The sequence below is a fragment of the Neospora caninum genome, chromosome V (assembly GCF_000208865.1).
Source record: "Neospora caninum Liverpool complete genome, chromosome V".
NCBI classification, from domain to species: domain Eukaryota; phylum Apicomplexa; class Conoidasida; order Eucoccidiorida; family Sarcocystidae; genus Neospora; species Neospora caninum.
In genome coordinates this window covers 1,271,125-1,282,804 of record NC_018391.1, presented here as the reverse complement: position 1 = coordinate 1,282,804, position 11,680 = coordinate 1,271,125, and the positions used below count along the sequence as shown (strand labels likewise).

The 11,680-nt window shown below is 58.2% G+C and overlaps 1 protein-coding gene across 1 annotated transcript; it reads right to left on the bottom strand.

The window, feature by feature from the left end:
- Positions 1–1,243: 1,243 nt before the first annotated feature.
- NCLIV_013640 (hypothetical protein) lies at positions 1,244–8,981 on the bottom strand (the record flags this gene model as incomplete). Its single annotated transcript, XM_003881555.1, has 9 exons — positions 1,244–1,709; positions 2,165–3,032; positions 3,669–3,882; positions 4,493–4,556; positions 5,069–5,250; positions 5,770–5,965; positions 6,901–7,058; positions 7,661–8,062; positions 8,655–8,981. 9 exons carry the CDS (start codon positions 8,979–8,981, stop codon positions 1,244–1,246), a joined length of 2,877 nt encoding a protein of 958 aa, XP_003881604.1.
- Positions 8,982–11,680: the final 2,699 nt, after the last annotated feature.

The following is an 11,680-nucleotide window of genomic DNA, read 5'->3' as shown; positions in this document are numbered from 1 at the left end:
TCCAGCTGCGCTCACCCTCGTTTTGTTCCCTTGCGAGATTCACAAGGGATGTGGACGACACAGAGAAACGAGGTCAGCTCACCGAGAAACGTGGAACGGGAAATCCCCCGTTCCACGTTTCTCTCTTCCACTGGATTTCAGAACGCAAATCGCGGTGGCGGTGCGGTGACACGGGAAGCGAACCGCGCCCCAGGCGAAGGTTCGTACACGCGCCCTTTTACAGGTTGTATTGTAATAGGTTTACAGATCTTCTGCCGCGCTCCTCGCGAACAAAAACGTAGCGCGTCGTTTGCTTCAAGGGCGACGTGGCGTGGAAACCGACACTTCGCGGAAGAGCCCCGCGGGGGCCGTGTTCTGACGGCTTTCGCGCATTCGTCCAAGATTCCAGGCGCGGGTCAGAAACGAAAGTTGCGCGTGGACGCACCCCTCGCGAGACCCTAGACTCGTCACAGTGAACTGTTTGCAGACCGCTACGGATGCCTGCTTTGTACAACTTTGTGGTGAAGCATCTGCGTTTCGTGCCGTGGTCGCCGACCGTTTAGGAGCCCGAGAGCTGGAAGACCGGCCCCCCCCCCTCCCCCCCTTTCGCTTGACTCCCTCAGGAGAAAAAAGCGAGGCACAGAGAGTTCTGCCGTCGAGAGTGGTTTAGGCGGGTGAAGGCGAGTGCGAGGAAGAACCAGACGAAAGTCTATCCGCCGTCGCACGTTACGACCGTGACGCAGAAAGAGTGACGGGTTGGGCAGCGAGCGATGTGTCTCGCCGCGGAACAAAAAGGCCGTAGACCTCGGCCGAAAAAGGTCTAGGGGGCTCAGCGCACCGTTCCAACAAACTTCACAGAGTTAACTATGCACACGTGTACAGCCTCGCAGATACACAGAGAATCCCCAAAAAACCTTCACGCGCCTGAAGCGATCCATACAGCGAGATACATCTCGAGACACGTCGAGACGGACGAACCGGCGCGAACGTCATTCGTTTCTCCTGCAGGACTCTCCCGGAAGGGCACTGCTTGTTCTGCATGCAGAAGAACCAACGAACCCCGCCTGCGTGTCCTTCCACGGCTCTTCTTTCTCCGTCCCGTTCTCCTCTTTCCTTTCGACCTTTGGTCTTTCTTCCCGTCTCCCGTGTGTTCCGCGCCAGCGTTCCCCGCACTAACGGTCCCTCTCGATTCCGCCGCGGTGGCGGCCTCTGCGCACCCCACCGTCGCCGCCTGCTTCGCGCTGCGCCAAAACTCCCAGGCGGGTTACATCGCGCCGGGGAGCCCGCCCGCGCCGGACATTGGCAAGCCGTGATCCATTCCACTCATGTCGAGCGCATGCATCGTCCCAGGCTGGTGGTGCGTCGCGTTCGGCTCGGGCCCCGCAGGCGCCAGCATTCCGCCCCGAAGGCCCTCGGCGCCGGCGCCTCCCTGAGCTGGACCTTGGATGGCGCGCTGGGCCGGGAGGCTCGCGTAGCCCGAGAGGGCGGCCGGGACCGCCTGAGCCTTCCGCGACGCCGAGCGCGGCTTCTTGGCGGCGCGGTTCCCGCTCTCGGCGCGTGGCCGCGCGTGCGCCGCGTCTTTCGGGTCCGCAAAGGATCCAAGCGCCTGGCTCGGAGACGCAGACTGCCCGAACGGGACGCCCGACGGCCCAGACGGCGAAAGCGCCATCGCCGACGGATACGGAGAGCCCGCAGAAGCAGAGGAAGAGCGGCTGCGCGAACGCGGAGGCCTGACGAAACGACCCGAGAAGAAGAAGGAAACGGTGCGTGGAGGAAACCGGAGAGGATTTGTGTGGAGACAAGAAAGAAAGGCCAGAGCGAAAGAGGAAGCAGGGAAAGAGAAAGAGACAGCGTATTTAGAAGGAGGGAAAGAGAAGGAGAGGGAAAGCGAGGCAGAGCCTCAAAGACGGGGGCGCCAGCGGTCGGAAACCGATTCTTCCAAAGACAGGAACTGTCGGTAGAAATGTGGGGGGCTGACGATGTAGAGGCACACTGAAACAAACACTTGAGCAAAAACCCGTGGCTGCGTGTATCTCTGCTGCAGGCCTCTCCCGTTCTCGACACCCGTCTGCCTTTTCCTCCACCACGTCCCTCTCCGCCCCCTCCATCTTTTTCTCTGGCCTTTTCTTGGCTCGGTTCCTGTCTCCCTGAAGCCTTTCGTCTCCCGAGGGTTCGACTCTCTTACTTGCTCTGCTGTGGAGGTCCAGCTTGCCCAGGCCGCATGTTTCCTCTGTTCACGCCCGCCGCGCCCAGTTGGCTCCCGTACGGGCTCTGCATGCCTTCGCCCATGGCTGGGCTCTGGGCCATCTGCCCCGCCGAAACGGGCGCCATCCCCGTCCCCTCTGAGTGGGCGACGCCCCAAGAGACACTCGGGAGTCCGAGGCCTGCGTCGGGGCTCTGGTGGGCGCCTTCGCCGTGCGCGAGCATCTGCGGAAACGCCGCGCGCGGCTGCGCAGGCGCGAACTGCGGAGCCTGAAAGCCCGCAGACTGGAAGTGCGAGGGGAAGGACTGGAAACCCTGGGCGAGGCCCGCGGAGACACCCGCGAGGGGCGACGGCCGCTCGTCGCGGTCTGCATGCATCCCTGCAGCCACGCCCCCGTAGGCCAGGGCGGACTCTCCGGCCGCGCCAGGCGCAGAGCCCCCAGGCCGGTGGAGCTGCGGCGAGGGAACCAGCCCGCGGGAGTGCGCGTTCTGCGCGTGCGCGAAGGCGCCGGCAGAGACCGCCGAGCCGGGGGCGTTCACCGGGTAGTGTGAGGCCGCATGCATCGCGGCGGCGCCCGCCGCAGGGTCGTGGGACTGGCCGAGGCCGGGGTGCGTCGGCGCGGCGGTCGGAGGCAGAGCCGCAGGGTGGGAAGCGCCGCTGGCGACGTGGGGTTGGGGGCGCGGAGGCGGTGAGGGCGAGGCGCTGTGCGGCGACGGAGAAGACGCGGAGACAGAAGACGCAGCCGGGAGAGAAGCGTTCGGACGCGTGCGCGCGCTGTCCGGGTTCTGGCCACTCGCCACCGACGGGCTTCGAGACGCGCCTTGGGGCGGGAAAGCAGCGTCGCGGGACGCTGAAGACAAAGCGAGGCCACCACGCAGAAAGACGAGCAAATGGACAAGGAGGAGAGAGGGACGGCGGAAACCCGGAAAAGAGACCGACGCGGGCGACGGATCCGGGACGCCCCAAGAACCGAGAAAAAAGGTGAGAGACCAGACAGGCGGGGAGAAGCGTCGCAGCGCCGAGAGGGGAAGAAAACGGACCGACTTTTCGAGAGGGAAGCGCGAGGACGGCGACACGGCGCGCGAGAACGGAATTGGGGCGCGAGAAGAGAGAGGCTGCAGCCGCCTTGGAGAAAAGCAGAGACGCCCCCGCGCCAAAACGAAACGACCAAGAGACGAGGTGACCCAGAGGAAACACACTGTGCGACCGCTCCCGCGCGGGGCGAAGGTTCACTGAGACTCCCCACTCGCGCTTGTTTCTCTTCCCTTGGTTTTCGCCCAAATCCCTCTTCCAACCCGACTCGCCCCCTTTCAGGTCCGAGATCTCACCGATTTCCCTCCCTCGTTCTCCCGCCTTTCTCCCTCAGAGGTTCCCCTGCATCCTCGCGGCCCGCGTCCCCTCTCTTCCTCTCGTTCTTTCGCGTTTCCGTCCCCTCTGATCTCGGCCTTTCTCTCCCGTTTTTGCTTCTCCCGGTCGTTCGTCTCACGTGGCTGCGGCGAGCCTTCTGGGCCGTTCCGCTCCCTGCCGTCGGCGGCCTGCGCGCTCTGCCGAGGGTAGAACTGCGCCTGCAGCGACCCCACGGGCTTTCCGCCCGGTGCATGCGCGGCCCCGTGGCGAGCGTCAGGCGAGGTGAGGAGGGCGGCGCCAGCAACCGGCAGCGGGGGGAGATTCGCCGTCACAGTGGTCCAGTAGTTCAGTTCCTGAACACGGAGCGAAAACACGGCAATCTCTCCACGAGTTCGCAGCGCCCCGATGTGTCGCGAGGCACAGACTGCGGCCCCGCAGTGCGAGCGTTTTGTAAGGCCGTCCAAACCGGAGGTTTGACCGCATTGACGCCAACCACGAGATATATCACAAGGAACAGTCAAAGACGCGCGGTGAACCGCGCAACGGGCGCGTGCGGAGCGTCTGGGGTTTGAGGCTTCGTGGCGGTGAAGCGACACCGACACGGCCAGGGCGAGAGACACCAGCAAAACGGGAAGAAGCAACACACCAGCAGATCCAAGAGAAGTGGAATGGCCGTGGGACCAAACTGAAGGAAGGACTACCGAAAAAACAGGAAAGGGAGCAGAGAACCGCCGAGAACGCCGGAAGAGTCTGGGCGAGAGCTCGCATTTCTGGAAGGGAAGGACACCGAGGAAGAACAGGGACGCGACGCGGGGCGACGGTCGAGAAAAAGTGGCGCGAGAAATCCAGAGCGGGGGGGGGGGGGAGTCAGCAGCGCATGCATGCTGCGGAGAAACGAGAGCGAGGAGAGAGACGCCGGAGAATTGGGCGCAGGGACAAGGTCGCGATGCTCGAAAAGCGTACCTCCTTCAGTTTTTCCACGCGCTGCCGCAGGTGCAACATCGTCGAAACCTCCGTGCGCAAACCCCTGAAGAAAGAGAAACGCTGAAAACCCAAGCATGCAGATTCCTGTCTCCCCTGCACATTTCGATTTCGTGTGTCTCTCTGGTGACCCACGAAATCGAAAAAAGAGACGTCCTCCCGCACTTACACTTCTCACTTCCACACAGACGCGTCGACGGACAGGAGCCGTCCTCTCTCTGCACATCTGAGTCCACGCATCTCCAGAGATATACACATTTATGTGTGTGAATGTCTTTCTACCCGTGTGTTTCTTTTGTCCTCGCCTGAAATAGTTCAGGTGAATCGCTTCCGGGATCTAGAGAGGACGGTTTTTTGCGGATTTCGAAACGCCTTCTTTTGCTCTGTCTCGGGGAGTCCGCGGCCCACAGCGGCCCGAGCCACCCCAGCCCCGAAGACTGCCCCGCCCTCAATTGGTGACGCATCGAGAAAACCACGTCCACGCACTCGCGAGCTGAGACCACAACATCGAAGTCTCAAGGATCACGACCGCGCCGCCGGCCTTTTTCGCTCTCTCACCAGTAACTCTCGGCGATGTTGTACGTGAAGCAGACGGGCGGCGCAACTCCTAGAGAAGAGAGGTAGCTGTCGATCAGCGCGTTTCCCTTCTCGGAGACGCGCGAGTTCTTCGTCTCCTCTAGCAGCACACTGAGCGTCACGCAAGTCGGCTCTTTTAGCTCGAGGAAGTCGGTCGCCGAGACCTACGAAGAGAGCGGCAACGGCCACGAGAAAAAGATCCAGGAGAAACCCCAGGCAGCGCGGTCGCCACGGGGGAGACAACGACACAGTCGAGCACACACAAAACGCCCGATCCAACGCACAGAAATGTTCATCGGGAGTTACACGGTGCAGAGGTCGACACCGGTGGATACAAGATGCGCACACACACAGATGAAATCGGCGAGGAACGAGGTCTGTGAAAAGAAGCAGCATGTGCAAAAGTGGAGGACCACAAAGATGTGCAAACACATGGAAAATTCCACACACAACACACATAAACCCAAATGAAGATGCATAAATGCGTTTCAGTCGATGGGCTTCTTCACCCAAACTACGTGTCCAGATTCTCTCTGTGCACAGTTCACTCACCACATATATATATATATATACGTACACGTGCGTATGTTCTTGCAACATCGAAATGTAAAGAAACATATATATATATATATATGCATATATATATATACAAATGTACAGAAGCGTAGATTGATGATTCTTACCGGAGGCGCGGCGTCCGGAGGGAGGTCAAATCGCCTTTGCAGTTTCCTTTGTTCTTCTCGCGCCTTTCCGATTTTCTTGAATTTCCCCTCTGCGGCTCGAATTTGGGACTGGAGCGCTTGCTCAGCTTGGAGCTCCTCGGCACCGATGCGCTGCTGGCGCTCGAGCAGCAGCCTTCGCTGACACTCGGCCACGAAGCTGCGAAGAAACGGAGACACCGCAGGCAGCGCGCGAGAGACCGCTGAAAAACCGGAAACACGAGAGACGAAGGGCCGAAACGGGGGCCGATTCGACAGCTTCTGCGTCTCGACACGCGATTCAACATACGCAAATGCATATTTACATGTAAATGCTTTAGGACATACTATTTACACTTGTGGATGCATGCGCTGAGGCATCCTCTCCTCCACGCTTCTCCTTGTAGCAGCCGGGGCACGCAACCTACGCAGACAACGAGGCGCGTTTTCCCCATCAAAGGAACGTTTCCACACACATCTTTGCACACAAAAGCATATATGCATATGTACAGATGAATATGTATATAGGCAAGTACGACGCGTGGTGCGCAGGGGTATGTATGTGCCGCCATCTCCTTGTCCAGACGAAGCTACAAGTGGATGCATGCACAAATACGTGCATGTGTATTTAACTGCGTACATGTGAATGAAAGGACGTAAGAATCACGTGAAAATACACATTTAAGGACAGATGTGGAGATGCGTGTTGGGAGCAAACGTGGAAAGAGACGAGTCTTTACGGACTTGAAGTTGAAGCGAACGAGAGGGTGTCGTTGCTTTTCTTCTCTTATGCGCGCCAAGACGGCATTGCTCGCTGCCGACCCCCTTGCGAGTTCTTCTTCTTCCTTCTCCTCAAATTGCCGCGCAACCAATCTGTGCAGACACCAAGCTCAAGAGGCTAAAGCTCGCAGAACTGGAGACAGAAAAGGCGAAAACGAAAGAGACACCAGGAAGCGGAGAAAACACAGGGACACGCGCGTGCGTGTAGTTGCACAGGGGACGAGAGAGCGAGAGAGAACGGCGAAAACGAGGGAAAACGAGGCAAAGAGGAGTGGGAAAGAAAGAGGAAAGATATAAGGAGTGGGACACGTGAGGGGTTACGTTCTGGGACCTTACCTTTTGGCAACGGCGTAATATCTTTGTTTCAGTTCTTCGACGGATCGGCCGAAAGAGGCGGGGAAAGCATCGAAGATGACAGGCCAGTGAAGATCGCATTCATGCACCAAATGCCAGAGCTGAAACGTTTCTTCTGCGCTCCACGAGTTGTCCAGAGGCTGGGGCAGCAACCGCACACAGAACAACCTTCCCCGCTTTCTGCCACTGACAGCATGCATTAAGACACCGAAATCAAGAGATACATGCTTTCCACGGAAGCGCACTCATATGCACCCACACATATATATATATATATACATATATATACGTATATATGTACACAGAGGTATATATGTATATATGAGAGTAAGTGTTGGGTGTTTTCACTCGCACGCTTGTGTGTCGAAGAGTCGGTCTCTCTCCCTCCGGCAGATTGCTCCTTTCCCTGTCGAAGCAACCCGTGAGAGCGACTTGTATCCGTCTACCTCTTGACCTTCCTCTCGACATGCATGCACGCATGCATGCGTTCCTACTCCTCTCTATACGAGCAAAAGGGGCCGTACGAGGTCCACAACTTTGCCTTTTTCACATGCTTCGCTGAGCCGTTTCTCCTCTTGTCACTGCGTTTCAGCATCGCTCTGCGACCTCACAAGATCCCAACGCTTCCCGCGTCCTCTGACAACGCAGGGCCTGGGTTTCGAAGCGACTGCATGGTGACAGCGCGGCGCTCGAAAGGCGCGCGTCTTTCCCCCCCGTGCCTCCTGAGTTTCCCTGGTCTCACCTGAATGTACTTTTCGTACAAATCTGCAGTGAGGGGGGGCTGCACTGTCTTTACGTTGAACCTGGCGAAAGGGTACTCCTTCTCTGGAGTGAGGAGAAAGGCGAGGAGCTTGTCCTGGAAAGAGAGACGGCGCGTCTGGTTCTGCGCGTCGTGTTCTTGCTCGCCTTCAGCGCCGGCAGCAGAGCCGGCCTCGGATTTCACGGCTTCTTCCTTCGCGGGGCTCTCGGAGGCCTGGGAGGCGCCGTGCTTCGCATGCAGCGCAGAGACTTGCTGCTGGAGTTGACGCGCCTGCTGCTCGGTTACCTTCCGCCAGTGCGCCAGGCAAAGACCATCTTGCCGCGCGCCGTTCGAGAACGCGCACATGCGCCACTTGCTCACTGGGCGTCGTTCCTGGCCACGTTTCTGCGGAGGGCGCGGCAGCAACAGGCAGAGACACGGAGAGCGAAGACGGTCACCAGTTCCAAGATGGGACAGATACGCAAAAAACGCGGCCTCAGAGAGGGGCGGAATAGCACAAACGGACGCAGCGGGCTCAGAGGAGAAAAGGTGAGGCGCCGGCACTTGCAGCAGGAAAAGAAAGGAAGCAAACACGGGGAGAGAAGAAAGGAAATTGGGCGCAAGAACGGGGCATAAGGTGGGGGCAATGAAGAGACGACGGAGCGGTCGATCGAGTCAGAGACAGCAGGGGAGGGGAGGAAGGGGAGACAACGGTCCAGCAGACGGGATGTCAGACGAGAGAATCCAGCTCTCGCGCCTGCGTCTTTTCCTTGTTCCACTTTCCATCCATACACTTCGTTTTTTCGCTCCACCTCGCCTTTATTTCCCACTGGCTGGTCCCAAATACGGATAAAAGGAAGAGCCGCGGGTCAGCACAAAACACGGGGGGGGTGGGGGGGGGGGATATTTGTTCTCCCCCCCTCGTTTGTCTGGGCGTTTGTCTCCTCCTTTTTCTGGAGAATGCGTCCCGCCTTTTCCTCCTCGTTGGCCTTCTCACCGCGCGAGGTCTGTGCATCACGGCGGGCAGCGAAGGCAGAGCGGTCGTACCGCCGATCACTGCAGCTCGGAAGTCCCTGGCCAGACCGCCGTTCTTCGCGAGTTTCTCTGTTCCAGCGGATCCGAGAGGAGACTTGGCGGCGAAGAGAACGGCGGTGTTCATGCTGCGCTCCTTCCCCGACGTGCTGGCCGCTGCACCCACCTCCGGCAGCGAAGAGGCCGGCGGCGCTGGGACTGCAGCCTCGTGGAGCAAGAGTCGCTCATTCAATTGGAGAACCCCCTGCGCGGTCTGGGGGGTGAACCCCAGCAAATCTCGAACCAAACTCATTGTGCACACAGCAGGGAAGCAGAGGCGAACCGAGAGAGGACGAAGGAGGAGAGGGAGTCTCGGCCGGAAGGCGGAAAAAGACAGGTACGGAGCACGGAGAAGATCTGAACGGCGTAGGATCGATCCTCAAGGCTTCGCGAGTGCCTTCGACAACGTTTGTCATTCGTCTTGGTTAGGATTGGCACTTGGGAAACTGCTACAGCTCGGAAACGGAAGCCGCAGAGAGGGCTTAAAACAACCGCGTCGAACTGCGCGGCTGCGTCACCGTGTACAAGATGATGCAGAAGGAATGAAGGCTAGACAGCGACAGAGGAAACGCGCGCGCCGCTCCGGAGGTGTACATACACTGGAAACACAGACGCGGACTGGAAAAAGAACGCCAGAACGTTTTTCTTCAAGCGCCAGAAGAAAAGCCAGCGAGAGGGCGGGGGTTTGCATGCTCCACTGTGGCAAAGCCGGCTGCCCACCTGGAGCGGTTCTCGACTGCCTGTTCTTTCCTGATCAGTCATCGAAAAAGGAAAAAAGCGGAACTGAACGGAATCCACGGGCGTCCGCCGTAGATGCAGTCGAGACAGAGTAACTCGCGTGCACGCGGCGCCAGCGCCACGCGAAAAACTTTCGCCGAGCAGAAGAGCCCCCGAGGCAAGGTGCACGTCGTTCCACGCCGTGTCACTTTGTGTCTTCTCTTTTTGAAGGGAGAACCCCGTCGCCGCGGAGTTTTCGCCAAGTGCAGATGGGACATCTCCGCGAGGAGGAACGGGAAACGCGACGGGGAGGCCGGCAGACACTTTGCTATGAGAACGGTGCCGTTGCATGCGCAGAGAGCGGTCAGAGAGCGGTCAGAGAGCGGCCGAAGCGTTCGATTTCGCGGGGGGATTGCTCCGGTCCGTTCTTCACGCTTCTCACATTTGTTGTAGAAAGTTCGTTGGTGGTTTCACCAGCATCAAGCGCCAGAAGAAGAGCGAGTGTGTGTAGGCCGAGCTAGATCTGTTCTTCGAAACCAGGAAGAGAATGTAGTCGAGGAAGCGACGAAGCTCCGCTATCGGGTGTAGACGTGTTCAAGTTGTCAGACTTCGCATTTCAGCTGTGCTGCACGCACTTACTACTTACGTACGGCTGTCGCGTAGAATTCCCAGGTCTCTAGGAGAGCATCAGAGGGGTCTTTGCCTAGTGTCCACGACGGCCAACGGGTTTCAAGTGTGTGTTCACAATGCAGGCCGGGAACCCACCCTTTAGAAGCGCTTTTCTCTTGATATATAGAGAGAGGGAACGCCGGGAGTATCGCACGCGTCTGAAGGGCAAGTGACGTGTTGGCCGCTGGGAACGAGACCACTTCAAGGTCTTCGCTGTGGTCCTCGTGGAACGTTTCGAGGAATCCACCAGATGAACATACATCCGCTGTTCCTGGAACTGCTGAGGATTGCCGACTGCTGAGGATTGCCGTCCGCTTTCGAAGGCAAAGAGACTGACACGTGAGGATTCGGGGGAATTCGGACGCGCGGAGGTGGAGCGCCACGAAGACTGACTGACGGTACGTGAGACGAGAGTGCTTGCGCGTCGGCCGGACACGGGAAAAAACGACGGATATTCCCATTACCGGAATCGTGATCAGAGGCCTACAGAAAGGCCTAGAAATTCCTCACGCCTCTCTGAAAAAAGACTCCGATGAAACAGTGCATCCTCGGCGCCTCTATGGCTTGCGATCCGCCCCGGAGCGGGCACAGCTCTTTGCGAATTTCAGATGAACCACCCTGTATACGGCAGGAACGAAAAAAAGTCCCGCGAGAGTTCGAAACGGCTGCCACTTCTCGCGAGAAGGGCCGTCCAGTCTCGATGCAAGCTGCTCTGTATTGGGCAGTCCGCTCTCGAGCGACTCGGCAATCTCACACACTCGGTAAAGTCGCAATAGTTGTCGCTTTTGTGGAAGAATCAGCCCGGTCTACGTCAGGAAGTCTAACAAGAAAGATGCCTCATCAACCCCGCAATAAGATACACCCGTATGTTTTGTCTGGTGCCTCAGCTTGCTCTTGCTACGTACTGCAACTTCTTCGTCGATCGTTTGAGTGTGTTGTCCTTCGAACTTCTTGTCTGTTTGGTTACAAGAGCAGCAAGCTCTGGATCTGGATGCACACTGCCTCGTCGGCGCTTTTCGGCCGATCACTTCTGTCGCACAGGAGCCGTTGAGGATAGCCAGATACCTGCGAACTACTTTAAACGGAGATTCCGTAGGTTTTGGCAACAGAAAGATCATGAACGGAAGCAGACTTCCCAGTATGCAAACAAACGGTTGTACCCTCAGCGCCTCGGTGACCGCAAGGCACACGGACGCCGGCCTCAGCCGAGAATATCTGAGTTTCGTGCTTCCACAGTGTTTTTTGCCGGACTCTTTCGCTTGCCTCCGCTGAAAGTTGCGCTTCGTACTCTAAGCCACTACCGGCCTCCCGTCGAAAAACTGCTGTAGGTGTGGCTGCCGTCGTGTGCGCAATTCGATTTTCCACAGCTCTCCTGGATACAAACAACTGCTTGCCAAAAGAGATTTAGAGCTGTTTGTGGGTTCGTCCACTGAAGATCCGCACAACCTATCATAGTTGCGTACGTGTCTCTCTTTCCTCAGGTTTTGCCGTTGCGGCTGTCAGCCAAAGTCCGGCCACCGTCTCTCCTTTACGTCATCGTGACGCGAAATAGCTTTTACCGGCATG